We start from the raw sequence: 26,024 nt of genomic DNA on the forward strand, positions 1-26,024 counted from the left end.
TAAAATTAGTGATTTTTGGAAAAAATCGTATTTTTATAAAAAAATGACTTAGCTTGTATAATTGAATTTGTAATCGAAAAGTACTTTGCATATTTTTTATATAGGGCCCCGTTTTTAAAATATACCCACAGAAAGATTGATTTCATATTTGCAGTCTTTCGATTTTTAAAAATAGTGAGCATGAGTGACCATATCTAAAAATATTTTTATTGAAAAGTTCAGAAAATATCTTATAAAATTGTACAAGAGACATTTCAGATTGGACATCTGTTTGCTGAGATACAGTGGCTTAAAGAAAAATAAACAGGAAAATTGAAGTTTTATAAGCCTCACCTAAACAACCCACCATTTTCTAATATCGATATTTCAGCAGCTACATGAAACAATCGTGAAATTTTCCGATCTTTTTGAACAAATTTTTTTTTAATCAAGACCAACATTTAAAACGGGCCAACCGTTCAATATGAGGCCCTTTTAAAATGAAAGTCTTAATCAAAGAAATACAAAATATGTTATTCGAAAAGATCGGAAAATTTCACGAATGTTTCATGTTTTAACATTGAAAATCGGAACATTAGCTGCTAGATTTTCCTGCTTTGGCGTCACCAGGAGCGTGATCTGCTCGAGTGGTTCCAAATCTGCAGCCATTGCCGTTGAATCAGCGGCAAAAAGTTGCAGAGAATACAACACCTCCTGGCTTCAGTCAGCAACCGAAGGAAATCCAACCAGCATCAACGGATAATGGTAGTAGTGACCTGTTTTCACCACAAGAACTTCTGAACATTTTCATCGAGATGACAACAACACTGCGTGGTTGCAAAACTCGTGCAGAACAAGTAAGAACGCTTGGAGGATTTATCTTAAAATACAGTTCGTAGTTTACTCGTTCGAATGGTTTTTAATTTTCATTGATTTTTTTTAGTTTTGAGCAATTCCAGCTAAAAAAAAGATTTGTTTAGGTACATTTTTCTCGACTCTCTCCGATTTCAATGAAACTTTGTAGACATGTTATCCTAGGCATATATAAGCCATTTTTGTGTATATGGAGCCAGTTACACTCTTTAATGGCATTTGAGAAGGGCGTAAGTGTTTTAAATATTTTTGTATTTCATAATTTAAATATTGCTGTATCTCGAATGACATTGCTCATAAATGAAAACATAATATTTTTCCAGTGTAGTATAGTAAACTAGAAAGAAAATTAGCTTATATCTGTATGCCAATACATCCAATTGAAATGTGGTCAAAGACAAAATTATTGGAAATTGGACGAGCTTTCCGATAAAACTATTTTCGAGACTGAAAAATCAAGTCTGTCATATAAAAATCGCCAAAAATCATCAAAATCTATTTTTTCAAAATTTTTATTTTTAAAACCGCTGTATCTTCACAAGGATTGGACTTAAGACATTGGTCAATATAGAGACTTTTATGTAAAATTGTCTGGAGAATTGACTCTCGTGTTTGGTTTTTAAAAATGTTGACGTTTAGAGCGTTTTTTTTTTTTTTTTCAAAAAAACAGTTTCAGTAAATGATTTTTGTATTTTTTTTATGAGTTGCTCCATCCTGCATTTTTTGTGAGTCTTTTTGTAACATCTTAGGCTATCTTCACAAAAATTTTGAACGAAAAAAACCGTGGGCTCACCTTCAAATTTGACTTTTAAACTTAAAAATCAAAAAATCTCATAAAAGTGGAGTGTTTTTTTCCTCAGTGTATTTTTTTTGGCAAGCCCGTCAAATTTCCTACAATTTTGCCTTTGATCACTTTTTGATACGATGCAACGGTTTCGAGATACAGCAATTTTTAAATTACGAAATACAAAAATATTTAAAACACTTACTCTCTTCTCAAATGTCATTATCGAGTGTAACTGGCTCCATATACACAAAAATTGCTTATATATGCCTAGGATAACATGTCTACAATTTGAAGTAAATAAATGAATGCGAACAGTGAATAATACAACGAAAAAAAGCAACAAAGATGAAGAGCGTTAATGTACAGTATGTAAAAAAAGTATTTACACCCCTTGGGCACTATGCACATTTTGTGATGAAACATGTAAAAAATTTAAAGTTTGACAGGAACCTAGTACTACGTTTTGTTCAGAAACTCATGCCAAACATTTTGCTACAAAAAACTCATGAAAAGATGATTTCTATAAAAAGTTATATAACAAATACTATTATGAAAATAAAAAAGGTGCAAAAAAAGTTTGTACACCTTTCGAAAAATTAACATAAATAATGTTATTTGTTGACAAATCACCATTAATCCAGTCTCCCAACCCCAAATAGGCATCCTTGACTGATTAAAAAAATAATTTGGATTGAATATAAAGTTTAATAACTACTTAGTATAAAAGTTTATATAACTCTGGAAATTCTATATAAAACTTATCTAAACTTTATTTTGCAAACTTTTAATTCAACTAAATGTCAATATATTACCATATAATTGCTAAATAAACATTTTGGAGTGGGTATAACACCGTTTTGGGGGTATTTGTATCGATAGAATAGATTTTTCGTTGGAATTTCGTACCAACCCGGAATTACGTCGTAGGAAAATCCGCCGGCATCCGAACCGGTCCACGATTCACAAATCAACCTATGTGGAATCAGAAAGGGCATAAAATTTCCGATCTTTTGATACCCAAACATCTACGTTTTCTTTAAAACCTACGTTTTTAAAAAAGTAAGTTTGCAAAAAGTAAGTTTGATCCACGAGAACAAAAATTACGAAATTCCATACATTTTTGGCAGGTTGCTCAAACGAAACCAAACAACGTTTTTGCTTAGGTATTTAAAAACGTAGGTTTTAAAGAAAACCTAGATGTTTGGGTATCAAAAGATCGGAAATTATATGCCCTTTCCGATTCCACATAGGTTAACTTGTGAATCGTGGACCGGTTCGGATGCCGGCGGATTTTCCTACGACGTAATTCCGGGTTGGTACGAAATTCCAACGAAAAATCTATTCTATCGATACAAAAACCCCCAAAACGGTGTTATACCCACTCCAAAATGTTTATTTAGCAATTATATTATAATATATTGACATTTAGTTGAATTAAAAGTTTGCATAATTAAGTTTAGATAAGTTTTATATAGAATTTCCAGAGTTATATAAACTTTTATACTAAGTAGTTAGTAGTCAATCCAAATTCTTTTTTTAATCAGTCAAGGATGCCTATTTGGAGTTGGGAGACTGGATTTATGGTGATTTGTCAACAAATAACATTATTTATGTTAATTTTTCGAAAGGTGTACAAACTTTTTTTGCACCTTTTTTATTTTCGTAATAGTATTTGTTATATAACTTTTTATAGAAATCATCTTTTCATGAGCTTTTTGTAGCAAAATGTTTGGCATGAGTTTCTGAACAAAACGTAGTACTAGGTTCCTGTCAAACTTTAAATTTTTTACATGTTTCATCACAAAATGTGCATAGTGCCCAAGGGGTGTAAATACTTTTTTTACATACTGTAAATGAAATGTTTTTATTATAAAAATGTTCAATAAAAATGTATTTAACTTCAAAAAAACTGTGTACTCTATATTTTTTCTAATAATGTCAATCAAATATGTTTTTCTTAATTAAATATAATTATCTTGCGACCCATAATGTACATCTGAAATAAAAAAAATGACATTCGAGGGTAAGCCGAAAAAGATTCGAAGCTTTCCGTCAAATTCTCTCTTGGTGGTATCATTATGTTTCTGAAAAATTAATTGCATTAATATATTTGTCAGAGTTTCATCATTTTGTAAGAAAGGCTCTATTTCACCTCTGGTGATATTAAGTCGTGTTTTATGTCGAAAACTTTTAAGTTTGTCAGAAAAATGTAAAATCAATGAACATCAAAAATAATCCATTCAGTTCTTCTAATTGATCCATGCTTTGCTGGGAAAGTTTCAAAGGCAGGGGAATAAAACCTTTAAAAATGTCTGGTTTTTGAGAAGAAAAAACATTTTAAATGCTGAGGATTTCAAGTGACGGTACCGTAAAACGGGGTGACTTTGATAGCCGGGGTGACTTTGATAGGTTAGCGATTTTTCCGCAAAATGAAGAGTACAATTAAAAAACGTAAGGAATGGTTCAGAAACATACTGACCGTGGTAGAGAAGTGTTCAAAGTTCCTCAAGAAGGAGTTTTCATAAAATTTTGAAGATTTTAAAAAGTTAGTTAACTATAGTTAAGAAAATGTTAATGAAGACATTATTTTAAACTTCTCAAAGTGTCATGATTTTCTCAATGAACATGATTTTGAATTTGAAAACGGAATGCATTTTCGGAAACTTTGGACAATTTTCCACTAAGAGAAGATTAAATAAGTTTGTAAATAATAAATAATATGTGTTTTTATAGGCATTTTCAGTTGAACAAATTTAATGTAAAATGTTTAAACTTGTGATTCGTGCTTCAGTATAAAATGCAATATAAATCAATAATTTTATAAACAAAACTAGTTTTAACAAATTTTTGTGCATATGGAGCAAATAGTACTCGAGAATAATTTTTGAGAAGGGCGTAAGGTATTTAAATATTTTTGTATTCTGTAATTTAAAAATTTCTGTATCTCGAAGCCGTTGCGTCGTATCAAAAAGTGGTCAAAGACAAACTTGTAGGAAATTGGACGGGCTTTCTGAAAAAAATACACTGAAAAAAAATACACGCCATATCTACGAGATTTTTTTGATTTTTAAGTCTAAAACTTAAATTTGAAGGTGATGTCACGATTTTTTTTCGTTCAAAATTATTGAGGGAATAGCCTAAAATGTTACAAAAAGACTCTTGAAAAATGCACGATGGTATGTCTCTCCTAAAAAAAATACAAAAATCATTTACTAAAACTGTTTTTTTGAAAAGTGGTCTAAACGTCAAAATTTTTAAAAACCGGTAGTGGGAATCGATTCCCCAGACAATTTTACATAAAAGTCTCCGTATTGACCATTGTCCTATGTCCAATCCTTGGGAAGATACAGCGGTTTTAAAAATAAAAATGTTGAAAAAACGGGATTTTTGGTGGTTTTTGACAATTTCTATGTGACGGACTTGGTTTTTCAGTTTCGTAAATATTTTTAACGGAAAGCTCGTCCAATTTCCCATAAGTTTGCTTTTGACAGCATTTCAATTGGATGTAAGGGCTTACAGATATAAGCTTAATTACATTGCTTATAACTGAAAATAGAATATTTTTTTCAGTGTGGTAGAAACCAGGATAGTAAATTTGATTACGTAAATATAAAAACGATATAAATCAAAAAGCTGTCAAAGGCAAACTTATGGGAAATTGGACGAGCTTTCCGGTAAAAATATTTACGAGACTGAAAAACTAAGTCTGTCATATAGAAAATGCCAAAAACCACCAAAAATCCCGTTTTTCAACATTTTTATTTTTAAAACCGCTGTATCTTCCCAAGGATTGGACATAGGACAATGGTCAATATGGAGACTTTTATGTAAAATTATCTGGGGAATCGATTCCCACTACCGGTTTTTAAAAATTTTGACGTTTAGACCACTTTTCAAAAACAGTTTTAGTAAATGATTTTTGTATTTTTTTTAGGAGAGACATACCATCCTGCATTTTTCTTCAGTCTTTTGGTAACATCTTAGGGTATTTCCTCAAAAATTTTGAGCGAAAAAAAAATCGTGACATCACCTTCAAATTTAACTTTTAAACTTAAAAATTGAAAAATGACATAAAAGTGGCGTGTATTTTTGTTTCAGTGTATTTTTTTCAGAAAGCCCGTCCAATTTCCTACAAGTTTGTCTTTGACCACTTTTTGATACGATGCAACGGATTCGAGATACAGTAATTTTTAAATTGCAAAATACTAAAATATCTAAATACCTTACGCCCTTCTCAAATGTTATTCTCGAGTACTATTGGCTCCATATACACAAAAATGGCTTATATAGGCCAAGGATAACATGTCTACAAATTTTCATTGAAATCGGAGAGGGTCGGGTACAAAAGTACCAGAAAAAATCCTGATTTGAGCTGGAATTGCTCAACAACTAAATCATTGTATTTCAACAACTAAACTCCAAATCTTGAGAAATTAGGGTAATTTGTATGAATATTCCCCCTTTGGAGCTTAGGAGTTTAGGTGGTGAACTCAACAAGATAAAAATGCAATAACATGAGATGGGCTCACGCCAAATGCGAGGCCTCTACGATAAGTGTTATGAGAAAAAACCCTGATCGTAATTTTTTAACAATTCCGAACTAGGCTATCTTTGCTTTTCGCCTGCTCCGTCATGGATTCATATTCATCAAATTTGGTGTTTTGAAGTTATGATCCCCGTGAAAATTGTCATTTTATTGTGTGAAAAATCATTAAGCCTTTTTATCACGTAAGTTAAACTATGCCGCCTGAAGCAGCCTTTGAGAACACATCAAATTTAATGAGCGCTTTGTTTTGGAGGCCCAAAATATGGAGATCTGTCTTATTTCCATCAATTTTGAAGGTTTTTAAAGGACTTTGGATAATCGATTCTTGAAAAAAAAAAAAAACGTTTTTTCGCGTTCTTTTGATTTCTTTCTTTTAACATCATACTCGAATCATTTGACACCAGTTTAGGCAAATTTGGATTGTTTATTGCCTTAAAAATTACCAAGAGATCTCATCAGCATCTTTTCGGCCGTCATATTTGATCTATACATTCTAAATCACTTTCAAATAGTTGAGAGGTCATCTGTACTTATGCTCGACAACCAAAAATATGACATCCAAAAAAATTTTTTTACATCATTCTGAAGTGATTGACACTGTACTGTCAACAAACCTAGGAATTTGGATATCATTGCTGTTCAAAGTCAAAGGTAATCTATTAAAAGCAACCGAACAAAGTTCCATCCAATGTTAATTTGATGGATGAGCTACCTAGCGAGAAATGTATCCAAAAATGAACTGGGAATCAAAATTACAACTAAAGGCAAAGTTTCACAAGAATAACATCATCTGTTTCGTTGGTGGTGCGGTTTCAGATATATCTTGACGCACATTGAGGTCAGCCGAAGAAAATCCCTGATGAAGCTTGGCAATGTCTGAGGCTGCGTTATGCCAAGAACGAGTCATCCTACTCAAACATCTCCGGGTGAAAGTGCTCATAGTGTAGGATCAGCTTCAAATCAGCTCATCAGCAGCGCGCAAACAAATCGGACAATTTAATTAAGCAACCGTCTGCCGTCGATCATAAATTGTTGTGCTTAATCGGTGGAAAAATATGCGCGAGTGAAAAAAAAACCTTGGCTGATGAGAGTGCAAACAATCAATGTGATGGATTATTAAAAAATGTGTGCACCACCGATGTTTGCTTTTTTATGAGACATTGAAAGGGAGTGATGGAATATGTATGCTTCATTGAACATGTGGAGACACACAATGAATAAAATTGAAAAATTTTCATGTACAATTGTTTACACTCATTTCCATACGACCGGTACTATGAATAAAAACTTTCACACTTCAATAGACAGATATGAATGCCTAGCTCCTGAGCGCAGATACCAAGGTAGAACACTGGCTTTCAAGTACTTACCCACGACAAAGAGCATCACAGCCGGTGGCATCACAAAGATCCCCACCAGCCAATCGGCCACGGCCAGACTCATCACGAAGCAGTTGGTGACGGTTCGCAATCGCCGGGTGGTGGCCACCGACAGAATGACCAAAGTGTTGCCAATCACCGTGATGACGATTAGCGTACAGAACAGCACCACCAGCAGCATCTTCTCCCACGACAGACAGATCCTGGTACAGTCGTCCTCATCGTCCCGTTCGCGATCCCTGGCAGTGTCGTGCGTGAAGGACTGCGACGAGCTGTTGGGAGAATCCACCACGATCCGCTCGCTAAAGTTGAACAGATCTCCGTTGACGATTTGAAGGTTTACGAAGATCTCCTGGTACACGGTCGTGAACGAAGCCGTGTAGTTGATCGTGATCGATGCCGTGGTTGCGTTCACAGCCATCACTGACCAGCGCGAATGCATCGACCGTTCTTCTGGCCGATGATAGTTCACAGATTAGCTGGATTGTTCATGTGAATTCAATTGTGAAAGTCATTCCTCTCCTGCAAAAATAAGAAAATACCAGATTGATGTTTGTTTAACACTTAAACGCTCGGGTAGTCAAAATCTTATAACTTTTGGTAGAATTTACCAAATTGGATGCTTCCGGTTGCAAAGGATCCAGGTTTGTCTATATTTTTAACTGTCAGATGGGGGTCAAATATGGTCAATTTTTGCCGGAGATATTCATGATTCCGTTGAGGTACCTCAGCCAACCTAAACGGGTCAACTTTACCAGATTTCATCATGTTTATGCGATAATTATCCAAGTTGAAGTTGTTTTCTCTAGATGTTAACATCCAGCTCCTCTGTTCACTGAATCCATCTAGCTTAGTTCAACTGTATGATGACCTTGATGACTTCCTTCCAACCCATTTAGAAAAACTGATCTCCATCAACACTGATGACAACAAAAAACGGCGGAAACTCGCACACCATCAGTCGGTGTGGCTGGTGGAATCGATGAAGCAAATAACAGCTGTCACCTTGTTTTATCAGGCCGCGTGCGAAAATATTTCCCCCATAAATTGCTTTCCACTCCCTGGTCGTAAAAACAGTCGCATTCGTCTAAGTCGGACTTGCCCGTTGGGGAAAATGAGTGCGGATGTGGGGAAAGGATAACGCCCCCGCACCACCCACTGACTCTGGTGATTGACCCTGTTTTCAGCAGCGTGGAAAATGTTGGCTGTGCAGCCAGACTTTGCCAGTAAGTTGACGATCGGTCCAATTTAGCAGCGATATCTGAGCGATAATGTCCCCCAATAAACTTTGGTAAATTAATTGAGCAAACCTCAGGTGAGTTCGCTAAATTATAGCTGACAGGGGTCTACCGGATTAAAGCGATGGAAAGAGCCTTTGTTTTTAAAAGATTGGTACTTTTGGAACGTGATGGTAGTAATGTCAAATACTATAATAGTAGTTTATGCAACAAGTTGCAAAAAGAGGATTTTTTCAGCACGAGTCGTACATTTATCCAACGAGGTTCACCGAGTTGGATAAATACGAAGAGTGCTGAAAAAATCAAGTTTTGCAACGAGTTCCATACAACATTTTTTGCAATTCCAAAAAACACACACTGAGTGAAATTTTAAGTCAAATTTTCATGTATTTTGTCAATAAATCGTATAAATCAAAACAATGTTGAAAAGTGTTACTTTTTGAAACAAGTGCTGAAAAGTTCAACTTTTCAGCACCCATTTGAGTGCTGAAAAGTAGAACTTTTCAGCATGTATTTTGAAAAGTGTTGCTATTCGATTCTGTTATTTTTGGTACAGAAAAGTAGGCTTTTTCGTCGTTTAAGAATGACAGGAAAAGTGAGTAGTTTCACGACGGAATTGCAAAATAGTAGTTTATGCAACAAGTTGCAAAAAGAAGTTTTTTTCAGCACGAGTTGTACATTTAACCAACGAGGTTTACCGAGTTGGATAAATACGACGAATGCTGAGAAAATCAAGTTTTGCAACGAGTTGCTTACAACATTTTTTGCAATTCCGAAAAAACGCTTATTTAATGGAATTTTATGTCAAACATTCATGTGTTTAGTCAATTCATCGTTCAAAACAAAACAATATTGAAAAATGTTACTATTCGATAATAGTGCTGAAAAGTTCAACTTTTCAGCACCCATTTCAGTGCTGAAAAGTAGAACTTTTCAGCACTGTTATTGAAAGGTATTAATTTTCCATTCTGTTATTTTTGGTAGGGAAAAGTAGGCCGTTTCATTTCTCCAGAAGGGCAGGAAAAGTTGACAGTTTCACAGTGGAATTGCAAAAAGTTTATATTGACTGTCCATAGCACATTTTCGTAGTTTAAATGACTCAAAAATTCAATATTGAATATGACAAAGTTTGCACAACGTTCTGATGAAAACTCCATATCCCACTCTAACTCAACATAATCGCATTAGCGACTAAAGTACCTTAATAGAAATATGTTCGATGGTTTGTTAAAATTACAGCCGCATGAAGAATTTTTTTCTAGTATTTGCCACAAAAAAAAAAAAACAATATTGAATAATTATCAATCACATGATTTTGGAGAAGAAACTGTACTAGTCGTCAAAGCATCATGTTCATTACTGTCTAGTCTTACTTAAGAATCAATCAATCTAACGATAGAAAGGATCGTTGACACTTCATTTTCACCCTAAATTTGTCAGTCTGTAATCGAAGATGCTACGGCCCACACGCAATTCCTAGCCCGAGCCACGTCAAAGTTTGCAAATGCCACTTTTCTTGTTTTGTCATTAGCTAATTAACTAAATAGCTTCACTGAACGAGAGTCAAATCTCCCTAACTGGCTTACCGGAAGGTCCAGCTAAACTTTATCATTTACGATATAATTACTGGCATTTTGGCCTGTGTTTGCAGAAGGCGCTTGAGTGGAAATTCAATTTGCTGGAATTATTTATGACTAAATTACTGTTTAATTTAAAGCCAATTTAACAATAAATTTCTATGTAGGAAAGAAAAACATGGCACAGCAGTGCGTTTTAGCATAATTAAAACGAAATTGAAAATTATGACTCAATTATCTCAGCCGACATGGCAACAGTACTTTTAGTACAATTTTGATTTATGTATTCGTCGAAATAGGTGAATGCTCATTTGAATGAATTTACTACACAGTACAAACATGATTTATTATTGTATTTACAACAAATAGGAAGAAAAATTAACATACATTGAAGTAATATTACAACAAAAAGAATTCGATATAACTCTAACAAAACTCATTAATTGTCCACTCCTCAGCATGGCAGTGGTATCCCTGTTGTGAGATTCCTACTCGAAAACTTTATATCATAAACGAGGTTTATTGAGGTGGACTAATACGATGGATGCTGAACCAAAAACAACCTTTAATAGTAGTTTAAGTAACAAGGTGCAACACCCTTTTTTCAGCGCTAGTCGTACATTACTGCATTAATAGCGGGGGAGGGGGTAATATGCACCTCCTAAGGGAAAACTGTGATTTCTCAACAATTACAGCATTACTGTGGAAGAATTTTGTTCGATGTTCTAAACCAACTATTATTCTTCGCCATCCATGTGAAAAAAAGTTTTAAAAAAACCTCAAAATTGTTCGAAAATATCAAATTTCTAAAAATATTTCTGATTCATTTAAAAACAAGCATGCCACTATGGGGTTTCAGGCGGCCATAAATCGAAAAACCGACATACTCTAATTATTTTTTTTGGTATTTTTTTTTCGAAAATAAACATTCTGACTAAGAAAAATCCGGAGTTTGAAAGTTGTAGGTTCAAAATTCACTGAATTGCAGACCTTCAAAGGCGAAAATGGTAAGAAAAAACATGTTTTTTGACAAAAAAATGATTATTTTTCATAGTTGTACTGTGTAGCTGTTTATGTATTTTTCCTGCATCATTATATATATTCAGAAAGGTAATTGACTCAACTTTTCAATAATATTTTACAAAACACACTTTTACAGGCTAAAAAAATAATAAAAATCAAAAAAGATGAATTTTTATTCAAAATTTAGTTTTTTTCAACTTTGTTAATGGAGTACTTTTTTTGTGTGCATTTGTGCGATCTGAAAATTTTGCAGCTTAAAATTTGAACCATGTCCTAACTTGTCTCCAAATTTCAAAGTGCACTTCATGCAAGTGTGATTCATGCAAGGAAATTAATGATTTCGCGTATACGCTTGGTTAAAATCACATTATTTACCTGCGGAGGCAGAAATGACGTACCTGCTATGTATGTTTTGAAATTGATTTGATATTCATGACTTTGTTGGTACTTAGGTACGTTTAATAAAATTAGAAATTCCTATTCTAAGTATTTTACAGAAACGATTCGTCGAATATTCGTATTAGTTCGTTGTTGTGTTCTTTTGAAAGTATGGATAATAATACCGTAGTGTCCCTGTACGATATAACGAAGCACTATTCTGAAAACGTGAGAACTGCTTTCGAGTATATTTGTAAGAATTACAACATTGCAGAACCATCACATGATCAACTCGGGGAAAACCACAGAGAAAAAACTACGCACGTTGTTCTGTAGCTTCAAAACGAGGTATACAAAAGCCCATAGAAGAAGTTCATATTTTAAGTAATCTAACGACAATCGGTTACACAGTGATTTTGATTTAGAAGAATTTATCGTGGAAAACGTAAATTTTGCAAGTGGATCAACAAAAAACGTGGACGAGAATCCATACAATGTTCCATAAAATAAACCGTCTAAAATTCTAAAACACCGCAAAAATCAAATTTTAATTGGAGGGGGAGGGGGGGGGGGGGGGTTTCTTCAAAGTGAGGTGGATTTTAACTCAAGAAAAAGGGGAGGGAGATTGAACGTAAATCAGAAACTTTAACATAGCATAAACCACCATTCCGTGAATCAAATAGACAGAGCAAGAATATTAAAATTCACCACTTTAATGCATGTGGCCTCAAATATATGAAAAAATCGAAAATTAAATATTTTTGGCCGCTCGCTTATATGGAAATACCCCATAGTGCATGCGGGGCAATATGCACCGCAACATCACGTGTTACCTGTCTGACATATGGCGTCGCGGTGTTCATCAAGCTTTCATAGCATGCTAAGGAAAATTTGATGCTTTTTGAGGGAAAACCGTTGATTCCGGAGACATCGGATTGTTTGCCGAAGCGCCAGGTCTAAGGACAACGAATCCATATGCTCTCTTTGCGAAAAGTGTTCTCCAGACCATTCCCCATAAGCCTGACCATACCAGAAGTTGGCGCGTGATTTTCCCAGGCCTGTAGGAGCGTTCGAACAAAAAAGTTCCAATTTCCCATAGTAATTCCCATGTAAATTTTAACCTCGATGCGCGCAGCCAGTTTACAACCAAATGAGCTGATATTTGGCATGAAAGTCCCTATGGGCATGCCCTACAAGGGGAACTATACTAAAACTTGATCCGAGAACATTTTGAAAAACGTACCCAACCTAGTGTGTATGTGTGTGTGTATGTGTGTGTGTATGTATGTATGTGACTAACAAACTAGCTCATGTTACTCGGCACTGGCTGAACCGATTTGACCCAAACCTGATGCATTCAACTTGGTTTAGGGTCCCATACATCGAGTTTTATACAGATTGAAGTTTCGATAAGTAGTTCAAAAGTTATGTATAAAAATGTGTTTTCACTTATATCCGGATCTCACACACTATGTCCGGATCCACCATCCGACCCATCGTTAGTTAGGTTATCAAAAGACCTTTCCAACGAGTCCAAAACATTGACGATCTGGCAACCCTGTCTCGAGATATGGCCCCTTAAGTAATATTGATGTACTTTTTGGAAGCCGGATCTCACTCAAATGTATGTAAACTATGTCCGGATCCACCATCCGACCCATCGTTGGTTAGGTTATCAAAAGACCTTTCCAACGAGCCCAAAACATTGACGATCTGGCAACCCTGTCTCGAGATATGGCCACTTAAGTGATATTGATGTACTTTTTTATTCTGGATCTAAAAAATAGATGAAATTTGTGTACAGCCATTGCTGGTAATGAGTGAGGAAGGCCCCAACCACATAGGTGGATTAAGTTAGTTTTTTTTACCATGACTTAATTGGATGAAAATTGAATTGGTTTCATTAAATGTCTAAAAAGAGTTGTGCAAGAAGAATTCGTTTAACCGAAGTCGTTTTATATATAAGGTACCAGAAGAGGCAAAAATATTTCAAAATTTCGCTCCAAATATTTGAAAACGTTGACTTGTGGTTGTATAAAATGGTATTTCAATTAAAAAGCAGTTTTTAAAAGGTAAATTCAATGCCTATCTATTCATTCATGAGCAAAACCAGTAAGATTTGTTCTGGAATTAATATTTGCCATGAAAAACAGATTTACTGCTTTTTTTTCAACTTAATTATCAATATTATTCTTTACCATTTTGTCTCCAACTGTTTGTCAGCAATTGTGTGGTGTTAATACCAACTTCCTAACAAAATACACTTATCGCAATTTCTCGATATTTTGAACGAATTTTAAAGACAGTTTATAAATTTAGAAAATATATATATATTTTCCTGAAACTGTTTGTTTTTTTACAAACAGTCAAGTCACTCATCGATCTTCACACATATTTTAACCAATTTAGTTGCTATTCTATGCAATTTTGTTGCAAAATATGAATCAGAACCAGGATCAGAACAATTTTTGATAAATTTCAAATTTCCTGGGAATTCCCGGGATTTCCCGGGAAATTTGATGAAAATTTCCCGTTTCCCGGGAAATTTGAAACCCCGGGAAATTGGACGCTCTACAGCGGTGTATTTTGAAACGACTACGCTTTTTGTAGAAAATTTAATTAAAAATGCATTTTTTGATGTTTTTGGACTCATCTATCTACAGAATAATGAAGATTATGACAAAACTATTTACCTCAACACTTTCAATATCAATAAATGCTTTTTATATTGCCAAAAATTCACAATGAAAGTTCAATGAAAATTAGATGAAAACAAAACATTTCAATGTTTTGCAAATAACTTAAGCTGATTTTATACTACGAAGCTCAAATTCTTCCAGCATGGTTTAGCAAATAATAAGCATCCAATTTCTATGATTTTTTCCCGGACAATTCTTCCAAATACCGATAAAAAGAGGGGGTGCATTTTGTCCCGGGGGTGCATATATTACCCCCTCTCCCCCTACTACTTACTTTTCCTGTCATTTTGAAATGCTGAAACAGCCTTCTTTTTTCACCAAAAATAACAGAAATGAAAAGTAACAATTTTTGACCTGGTCTGAAAAAGTTCAACTTTTGAACAAAATGGGTACTATAAAGTTTAAATTATCAGCATTTGGAGTGCAAGGTAATATCCCATTCAAAATGTGTGTGTGTGTGTGTGTGTGTGTGTGTGTGTTTTTAAACTCAAGGGTACAATTCTCTTGATCATCCCAAATTGTATTCTTTGTATCTTTAAATGTCACCACTATTCTCACTTTTCAGCGCATAAATCTAAGTTGCAATGTACTTTACAGTGCTGTTACATTAAAAAATGACATAAAATTACAAATATATGCACAAAAAATCACTTCCATCCAAGTCAATCAAACAAAAAGTTCTATGGAAACAAAATGCCATCCGATTTAAAACTTTTAAACAATCATCACTGACCCCGTGGGAAATCTTCGTCGAGTTGTTAGTTGAAACATCTGGGATTGACTGGAGAACGTATCTTTCATGCTTTCGTCAGAATGGTTTATTTTTATATTTTTCAGAAATTTTAAATTTAATATTTTTAATAAAATTTCAAAAAATTTAAAGATTCTCTATGCATTTACATTCTTTCAAATATTTTGCTCTTGGAATTGTTCGCTGGAGGGGAAAAATGCCTTCTCTAGAAATAACGATTGATTGATGACCTTCTTGGAACATGTTTTCCAAGTCCTTCATGGAAATGCTTGCCATGTTGAGAGTGTAAATTCAAATGCGGTCACAAATCATCCCATTAGAACATCACCCCAAATCAAATCATTTTGTTCCTTTCACCCTGCGGCAATTGTTGAGATAACAGATTTTGCCCATCCCACATCCCGTACAAAATAAAAAAAACAATCGTGCTGAAAGAAAAAATCTGTAAATGCAATGACTTTGTGATAAGTTTTATAAATTTTATTTTCAAAAGGATTCTCATGAAAGCTTTTAAAAGACATTTTAAATCAGCGATGGTATTATTTATTGTGAAAAATGTAACTTGTGATAGTGAAAATCGCTTTTTTTTCATTCGACTCTCAATTTATATCATGAATATTGTTGTTGGCAACGCTAACCTTCTGGAAAATCTGAAAAGTTTACACTCGAATCACTTGCATAAATCACCCTTGGGCATTTGTTGTGAAAAAAGATTTTTATCCTTCCCACATTCGCACCCACAAAAAAGTGCGAGGGTTTCAAACATCGGTACTAAAAAAACAAAAATGCTAAAAGCATATTCAGAGATTTTACCATTTCATTGTGAATGGTGGTTTGACATTGTATTTGAAATAGTGTGAGAAAAATACTAGCTCCAATTGAGATTAGAACTGTTCCATTCAAAATCTTAAGGAAAAATCACAATCTGATTTTGTTTAAATGCGTCATTTAAGATCGTATTATTTTCAATCCCTTTTTCCTTTTTAATTCAGAGATCTCTACTTATTATGGGGTATTTTTTTTCCTCAAAAAATATTTGTCTCATGAGGTCAAAAATATGGCGTTTTCCCTTTTAGATGAAAAATATAATAAGCATTTAAAAAGATCTTTTAAAAATTGTAAATAGTTTAGCGTTTTCAATACAGTTCCGCAATAGATATGCTTAAATTCTTAATCTTAAGAAGTGTTGCAGTATATTTGAAAATGCGTTTATTTTTAATTGGGTCATATAGGCAAAAAAATCAATAGCCCAGTAACGGAAGAGTTCTCTAGTTTTTTATCTTGCAATTTTGCATTAAGCATGCGTTATATCATAATTAAATAATTGCAAAATAATTCTGACAAGTGGTTTCGCGTAGTAATCATTCCAAGAAATTTGAAGCTAATGGCTTACACCACAAAACGGTAAATTTGCTGGTCTGTGGGGGATTTTCAAACACTCACTTTGAGAAGTTTGTTCTCAGAACTGAATCAGCATTTCAAAGTGGGGATGAGCTTTCAAGCAATTCACGCACGTCTCCTGGCAAGGTGCTTTATTCAATTTTCGCTGTCTTCTTCCAACAGATTGTGGGAGACATGTGTGTGGTGTACAATTTTCTCAACTTAACCTGATGTGGTGAGCCGACGGGTGGAGTAGCTAACTAGGAGGGGTAATTATAAAATTGCGTAATCCTCGCTGAAAGGGCAATGTTTCACATGATGAAATCCTGAAAGCTTATTAACTTGATACCCCTCCAAAGACTGTTAAGACAGGCTGGCAAAGTATCGTTTTAGTGGTGCCTTTTAAACTGGTTTCAAATTTGAAAGGAATTTTTAGTGCCGTCATCTGGGGCGAATCGAGACTTCTGTCTGAATAGGGAGAGCAGTTTTCAAAGCACTTAATGGTTTTAAATTTGGAAATGGATGTACACATTTTGTTGGTCTGAGTCTGTTCTATCTGAAACCAACCAGAAAAATCAAAATATTGTGCTCTAACATGACTTAAACTGCTGTCCCAATTTGCCCCAGTTGACGGTGCTTAGTTTTAGCGATATTTGTTTTACTTGAAAGAATTGTTGTTCATTTTCTATGACCTAAGAGACTTTTTTTTCGCCATGCAAATCTCCATACAATTATGTTGAAAAGTCTATTAAAAGGGTAAATATCCAAATTTATTGCAATAACTTTTGAGTTTATGATGCTGTCTTGTTTAAAAGCATCGAAAAACTACAAAAAGCTTGTACTTTGTTTAAAACAACTTGATAAAACTCCACTTTTTGCGACACCTCTTTTCGCTTTTCGTCGTTTTTCAAGTAGGATAATGAATAACCTCCGAAGAATAAAAAACTATATACACCGAAAAAAATAATTCTCGTAATCGTGAATTAAGTTCACGAATGTGAGAACCACGAAGGAATTTATTCAAGAGGTGCATTTGCACTATAAACGTGAATATATTCCTTCGTGGTTCTCACATTTGTGAATTTAATTCACGATTTTAAGAATTGATTTTTTCCGTGTACTAACATTCCATCAAAGTTGCTGCAACGCGAGGCTTTTCAACTCTAAAGAATTGAATGTGAATAAAGTTGGAACGTAATAACAAAAAAAAAGAGAATTGTTGAAAGCCGGAAAAGAAGCTAACAAGTTGACGTTGTCGTGCTATTTTGTCACACGTCGCTTTTTAACGTTCCGAGAAAAATGCGTTTTATTGTTCGACCTTGAATAAGCAAAAAACAGGGCACGCAATGTAAACAGTAACAATCACATTTTGTTTGGTTAACCATTCTGTTAATTGTCTCAAAATTCAGTTTAATTTGGTTGCACGAGTCCCGAGTTATAAGTACAATTTCATTTGTCGAACTTACAATTTTCAGGGATATGATAGAAATTTCTTTCATGTCAAGAGTGACAATAATGTACGGAGTTTGGCTCACTTTGGCTCAAAATGCACGTACAACAACGATAGCACGACAGTGACAAAGTTATGAAATGTGTGAAAATCGCCTAAATTGAATATGCTTGCTCCTTCTTACTCCACATCATTTCGATACTTGAACTTCAACAAAGTTATGAAACTTGCGTCGGCGTCAAAATCAAGTTTGGCGTTTCAACTTATTGGGGTGTTAAACAAATTTATTCGATTGAAAGTTTTTTTTTTTGCGATGTCTACTTTTGGGGCAGTGTTGCTAACTCAAACAGGAGTCCCCTTTGGGAATAAACCAGTGATCAAGTGACCGAGCGCAAATAAAATGTTCAAGTGATACTACAGCTACGCGGCCATGCAATTTAATCTGGATTTGATGGAAAATTAAATACGAATTTTATCGTCTGGTGAACAGTGAACAAGGAAAACGTGTAATTCAAGAACTCTTTGCCGGGTCCGCTGGTGACTACTATCCCAGTCGGTACAGATGACATTTTTCGAGACAAGATTTGTCTGATCACGCCTTCCGTTAGATGGGAAAGTAAATGTTGGTTCAGGTGTTGTTGAAGTCGTCTCCATGGAATCAGTGTATACCTGATTCAGTAGAGTAACTGGTCGCCAGTTTGACTCTCAATCCAAAGGCCGTCGATTCGAATAACTGCCTCACCATTTCAAGCATTTAATTTCATAGATGTTTCTGGACATACCTACTCAAGTAACGTCATGATTCGAATTCCCAGACGCTTCAAAACCCGGACATTAAAGGCTTTAAATTTGAAAATGGATGTACACATTTTGTTGGTCTGAGTCTACCAGAAAAAAATAAAATATTGTGCTCTAACATGGTTAAAACTTCTGTCTCAGTTCGCCCCATGTGTCCCAATTCACCCCAGTTGACGGTATTTTTAGTACATCCTGGTGATATTTTTACATTTCCATCTTATTGCATGTTTTTTTTTTTTGCCAGCTATAATAAAAATGATATGCTACTAAGTGCCCGGATTTCAAATCATGACGTTATACAAGCGTCATCTGGGGCAAATCTAGACACATGATTCTCCCAGACATAGCCATGTTATGACACAATTGTACAGAAAAACAACATAAACTAATCAGAAACAGAACCAGCGTATGTGGCTAATAGGCTCATTAATCAAGACAACCAACAAATTGAAGAATTTGGGGCTTTTAACGTCATGATTTCAAATCCAAACAACAATCTTTAAACTCAATTTAAGGAAACTATTTCTTATTTTTTACAGCTTGTTTATTTTATAATCTGAAATAAACGTTATGAACCCTTAAAAACTCTGGCTTTAGTCTTACGAGATCTGGATTGTGAGTTTAAGTACCGAATCTTTGTTAATAGCAGTTAAATTTTATTGTATAAAACGAAATAATACATTTATCATGTTAAATGACAATACTGTAGACTTTATCTGCTTGTAAGGACCAACTAGACCACTGATACCAAAACTTTTTTGGCCCAGGCTCCACTCCCATACAACAATGGTGGTGCCCAGTAGTGTCCACGGCCATTCCAGGAACTCAGTAGGCCTCACTAGGGAGGGGGGGGTCAGTACTCACATTGGGAAACACTGAACCAGACCATGCAAAGGACTTTAAATTCAGAGAACTTCTCAATTAGACCTCCTAGACCCACCTTCATGTATACCTATCGACTCAGAATCAAATTCTGAGCAAATGTTTGTGTGTGTGTGATGGGATGTTGACCAAAAAAATGTCACTCGATTATCTCGACATTGTCTGAACTGATTTTGTCCGTTTTGGCCTCATTCTATCCGTCTTGGGGTCCCATAAGTCGCTATTACAAATTATGCGGCTTAGTCAAGTTCTTTAAAAGTTATGCTTAAAAAAACGATTTTGACTAAAGTTCCTTAAATTGTAAAAAGGGTGTTAAAGACCTTTCCAACGCGTCCAAGACATTGACTCTATCAAATGTTATTATTTATGCCTTTTTTGGAGGCCGGATCTCAGATATTTTGATGAAAACGTTGTCTGGATCCAGAGCCGTACCTTGGGTCCACGGCGCCCTTGGCGAAGCATCAATTTGGCGCCCCTCCCAAATTTACAAGAAATTTTAAATTGAGGTTAATTTTCAATGATTGCTTCAATGATTTTTCATTTATAATTGCAATTGGAGACCTTAATATGGTTAAATTCAGAAACACAGTTATTTATTAATTTTTATATTTAATTTTTAAAAAATAATAGACAGGTTGTTTTAAAAATTCATTGTGGGAATTGCGTTGGCTGAATCTTTCTCAGATTTCATAACACGATAATGAAAGCTAGGTTTTGTTTTTTATTAATTTATTTTTCAGATAAATGCACAGAATTGAACTATAACTGTTGCTTTAATTTGTTGGCAAATTTGGTCTTTTTTTCTAAGCCTGTATAAATCTGTTCTAGTATTAAATTTATTGTATAAGCAAAGAACTTAACCGGATTCGTAAAATAATTAGTTGATTTGGCTTTGGATTTCATTTTGGTGCAATTAGAAAAAAGAAAAAAATCTTTCTTCAAAATAAAAAAATAATTAGTCGATGCCCGTGTCCTCTTTTGTTTTATCTAGATCCCAGCAAGCTTAGTACAAAAGAGCAAACCGGCATCGAAGTATAATTTTTCAACATGCAGCGGCAGAACCATATTTCGTCAAAATCAATTAAAGATCATTCAAAATCCAGCGCAATTCATGATGAAACTTATTTTAATATTTGGGCAAAAATATCAAGATAAGAAATTTTTATTCATTTTAAGTGATTCGCCCATACGAGGCTTGAGAATATTTATCATAATTTTATATTTATAATTATATTTTGCATTGATTTTTTTGATCGGTATATTTTTAATTCGTGATATTAAATTTTATGTTTCAGAAAATTATTTTTTTAAGCAATGCTATATCAATGTTTTCAAACCTTGAAAAAATATATTTTTTTCTGTTTTTAACTGAAAAAAAAGTTTGAATCGTTTCTCATTACCAAAGCTTTTTAGACGATTAAAAAAGTAAACAACACCGGTTAAGCTAAAACTGAAAAAGTGATGTTTAGATCATATTGTGTGCTCTGTAAAATTTTTTTTTCTTGAAAAAATAATGTTGGTCTTATTAGTGAAAATTTAAAGCAGTTTTCCTATTTCAAAACACTAGTATTTTGAAAAAAGCGTAGGCAAATTTCAATGCACGAATTTGCATTTCAAAGCGGTGTATGCACTTCGGAAGGAATCGGTCAAGAAAAATTTCAAATGGGCAGCAGCGGCAGCGAAAGCAAGCCAGAGAGGGTGAATAAGAACCCAAAAAAAACGCTCCCTTTCTTTTGTTCTGCTGTTCGTAAAGCTGAGGGGGCGACATAAACTTTGAAAAATATTTCCAACGGCCTAAAATGTAAAAATAATTCCAATTTCAAAGAAGCTCGAAATATGACCATCATTTTTGGCTGATTGTGATTTACATCCAAATTAAAATAACATATAGTTGTAAATTTTTGTAGTCTGGAAGGTATTACTTAAACTCCTTTATACAATGTTCCAAACTTGAATGCTGTATTCATTTTGAGAAGCTCTTTTAGAACTCCTTGAACTTTCTGCCACTTGAGCAAAAAATAAAAAAAAAAAATTTCAAAAACACTTCGGTAGAAATATTCATATAATTGATTTTAACGCACCCAAATCATATTGTTTTATAATTTAAACCAAATTATTTAGTTATTTATAGTTCTACTTTATAATTTGGCACCCATTCTGTTGCAAATACCAAATGAGAATTTTATAACTGACATGAAAACTGCGCCAACCCCTAGGTACGGCGCTGTCTGGATCTCTCATGCGACCTTACGTTGGCTCGTTCCAACGCGTCCAAAACATTGAAAATCTGACAACCCTATCATAAGTTGTAAGCACATAAGTGCCCTGCATTATGAAGATCTGACTACCCAATCTAGTGGTATGAATAATGAGTCAAATTGTGTCTATTTTGTCTATTTTGGATCTCAAAATTAATTAAAAGAAAAACAGGAAAAAAAACAATTCGAATAACTTAATCTACTCATTGTTCAATTTCCCTCACAATCTAGAAAATGTATAACATATCACTCTAAGTTTTATCTATGTTTATCCTAGCCGCAATTATCGAAAGGTATCCGGCGGTGTGTGCAATTGAACCTCAGGATGATCCCATACAAAGTCAGGATAAACTATATCGCTGAGAGGTAAACAAACATGTTGGTTTGCACGTGGATCGCTTCAGCCACATGGTGTTAACTTCAGCGCAAACGTGCCACCTTGCTTTATTGAAGGATTGGTACTTGAATGGCGTATGTGAAAACTGAATGTTGATTGTTGATCCATTTTGGCATTTAAAAAATCTGTTTTTTTTTTTTGAAAAGCTGATAAAACTTCCTACAACTTTCTCACTAGAAATATTACAATTGGGTAGTTAGTTTCTGAGACACAGCCTTACAAAGAATTTGAATTGATGAAAATGATTTTTTTAGTGTCATCTTGTAATTTTCATCTGACGATATCTCAGAAACAAATGGTCTGATTTTCAATGTCAAAAACATTGGCGTGACGTACTTTATGGATGAAGCCTTGCCGTATTTTCAAACTTAAAGAAAGAAAATTGTAAAACATTTTTTCAGCATTTCCCTTCTTAGTAGTGCGAGGCAGAGCCTCGTTGGATAAATGTACGTCTTGCGCTGAAAAGATTTTCACTAATTGCATAAACTACTATTTAAAACACATGGTGCTTTTTCTCAGACAAATGCCAAAAATGTTTACAACAATTCACCGTATAGTTTCTTGCCGCCAACGATCAATTTCCAGTTTGTTTGACCACCGTTACTTACTTGTAAACAAACTCCCCGTTGACATCAGACTTAAACCAACACCTTCGACCTAGTTCAACCAAGCCGTGTGTGCGCTCATCATTAAATCGTTGTCCATCAGTATCATCATCATCATCGCTATCGTCATCCTAGCCATCCTTACTGCCCTTGGAAGTCTTCCAAGCATCCTCATTAACTTGTTCACTAGTTCATAAACTCATTGTAGGTCACTCATTTTTTAATATTTAATTAAATTTCCACCTTCCAGACAATATCTCAACTCCAACAACACGGTCTATTTAACCGGAAGTCCTGCCTGGCGCCACTAAACGGTCCACTTGGACATCCGGTTTCACACTGCACACACCCACACACACGCAAGAACAACTCAACCGCCGGCGATTCAAACTTTGACGAGACTTCGCGGCGGAATATCCAACCGTTTCGAACGACAGTCACCACGCGACTGAGCTAGCTCACCGGTAGGAAAATGCCGACGGAAAAATTCGCAACCCCAGCAGCAGGGAAAACTCCGACAGCTCCACGAGACGACCCGAGCGATGACCGACCGACCGACGCGCGTGATCCTAAACTGAACTGATGGAGCGTCGCGACGCGAGATGGAAATCTTTGGGCGCTTTTTTTTATTGTGGTTTATTCCAAGAAATTTACCTAAACGGTAGCCGAGCGCCAACCGACGAACGGAATTAATCTTCTGACTTGTAGCTTGATTGTAAAAAGTTACTTTGAATGGTGTTTACCTTTTTTGGGGTGACCAAAGCACGCAAAGTTGTCATCAATCTGAGCAGAGATTTAAAAAAATAAGCTGTCGTCCAACTGTCTGGAAGCAAGCAAAAAACTAGAGTTAAGCATGATGTATGAGGTTAAATGGAATCATCACGATAAATTCAATCGATATAAAATACCGTTATTTTACTAACCGAATTACCCTTTATTTCTTTTTCAGTAACAAAAAAAATCAAATTATTCGCTCTACGGCATTGTCTTGGCGTTCTCGATTGCGAGATTTCTACTCGAAACTAGGTCTCCGAAGGCTTAATTGTTGAGACAATTGAAAACCTTTTTTTACACCTTACACACTAAAAAAATCTGAATTTTACACATGACGTAATCTCAAACATCATTTAAAAACAATCCTTGTAATCCAAAATACGATGTAAAATTCTGTTTATTATCACACAACACTTCAAATTTTAACCGCTCACACAAAACTAGAATATTACATCACATGAAATAATAAACAAAACACTTTTGACTGAATTTTACGTTTCGTTTGATGCACATGACTGGAGCGTATCTTTTGATGTAATTTTAAGTGAAATGAAACTTAATTTCGCGACGCGATGACTCATCTTGTTTGACAGTTTGACAAATGTCAGCCATGTTGCGTGAATCAAATTTTTCGCTGCGGCTGCAGCTGAGGCTCAGTCTTCCTAAGAAATCGACTTAAATTTGTCGGAACCAACACCCATCATCCGTCGAGGACATCTATTTGGCAATAACAAAGGTAAATGTAACTGCAGAGCATGGCTTGTGTGTTTTTTCAAACTTATTATTAGCAGTTCAATTATTTCACAGATGCTGCTCATCCTTTCGTCGGAATTCGTTCCGGAATGTGCGCTTTGGCCAGGCCGAAGTGAACCATGATGCTGATGGAGACCGGATCAGGTTAGCCGGGTTCTCAAGACCTGTTATGATGAACTCAGCCCGGTGAGGACAAAAAATGGTACAAGAGATTGGAAGTGATTGGAAGTGGATCTCCGGGGAATCGTCGGAAATTTGGAGACGGAACCACACATGACCTTGCGGGGATTTCAGTGAAAACCAAAAGTGTTGTGACTCAAAGTGTTGAATGATTCAATTATTGTGATGAGTGAAATATAATTATGGCTAAGTTCAATAAAAACATCGATAAATTCAATTATTAATAGTCAGGACCCGATGCTTGCAATCCCCGTTACAGTTTATATGGAATTCCAATAAGAATGTAACAGAAAAATCAGGCTTCGGGCCCAGACTGTTAACCTGTTTTTTTTTTCATGTCGTAAGAATCAACAAATTCCAATAAGAATATTTTCCCACAAGAATTACGTTAAATGTAATTTTACACGACCTCAGTTGATTGTGTCGTTCGTGTAATATTCACTTCAGACACAATCTTACGTCTTATTTGACGCTCCAGTTATGTGCATTGAATCGACAGAAAATTACACGATTTTTTCGAGGTGTGTAGCTTTCATCCACCCAGGGCTGAGAAAATTCAAGTCTTTTCAAAACATTTTTTTCAAAAGGGGGCAAACATGTGCACTTATTTAGATAATAAAAAAAGGTGCAGGTGGTTATGTTCTACATGACCAATATGACAAAGAACTTTGTACAAAACTCCTAAAAAATTATTCTATTACATTTTATTTTTAAATCATTGCCTATTTATTTGATCCTGAATAATCTATTCTAATTAAATGTTTCCAATCTTAGGCACCTCTGTGGGAATAAATTGCCAAAACACGAAAATATTGCCAAAACAAGTATGGTTCGGAAAATGCCACGGAACCGGCCACTCTAGGTTGTGGTCACCACAATGAAAATGGTTATTTTCATGTCCAGTATCAAAACCATGAATTTTGATACCCATATTGCCCAAAGTCGGATGGTTCGATTAATGTCCTCCCGGTAGAACCTTCCCTTGACACTGGCCACTCCGGGTGTGGCCAATCCGGTCAAAATGGCCATTTTAATTACCAGTTTCAAAACCATGAATTTTGATACCCATATTGCCCCAAGTCGTATGATTCGATTAATGTCCTCCCGGTAGAACCTTCCCTAGGGCACTGGCCACTCCAGGTGTGGCCAATATTTGGTGCACATACTGTGTCTTCCAATGTGTGCGTGTGTGTGTATGGGCAATAGAGTTATCTACGTGCGCATGTATTGCGTGTACGTACACGAAAAAGTGAGGTTAAAATTTGTACCCGCCAGCAAAAACAAATGGCGTGCTAGTGTGCGTGAGATCGGGCTTAG

The 26,024-nt window shown here is 35.0% G+C and overlaps 1 protein-coding gene and 1 long non-coding RNA gene across 2 annotated transcripts in view; one reads left to right on the forward strand and one right to left on the reverse strand.

The window, feature by feature from the left end:
* The window catches only part of LOC6039678 (probable G-protein coupled receptor No18), a 35,588-nt gene extending 12,152 nt beyond the window's left edge, over positions 1-23,436 (reverse strand). Inside the window, exons 1-2 of the mRNA XM_038249256.1 lie at positions 23,004-23,436; positions 7,556-8,086 (exon numbers count right to left, since the gene is read on the reverse strand). Of these exons, the coding sequence (XP_038105184.1) occupies positions 7,556-8,006 (451 nt within the window). The 5' untranslated portion in view covers positions 8,007-8,086; positions 23,004-23,436. The remainder of the gene's footprint in view (positions 1-7,555; positions 8,087-23,003) is intronic.
* Positions 23,437-24,188: 752 nt separating this feature from the next.
* Positions 24,189-24,927, forward strand: LOC119765348. The gene is made up of 2 exons (XR_005276659.1): positions 24,189-24,510; positions 24,566-24,927. It is a non-coding gene; the product is annotated as an uncharacterized LOC119765348 (long non-coding RNA).
* The last annotated feature ends 1,097 nt before the right edge of the window (positions 24,928-26,024 follow it).

This window comes from Culex quinquefasciatus, chromosome 1, assembly GCF_015732765.1.
Source record: "Culex quinquefasciatus strain JHB chromosome 1, VPISU_Cqui_1.0_pri_paternal, whole genome shotgun sequence".
NCBI lineage: Eukaryota > Metazoa > Arthropoda > Insecta > Diptera > Culicidae > Culex > Culex quinquefasciatus.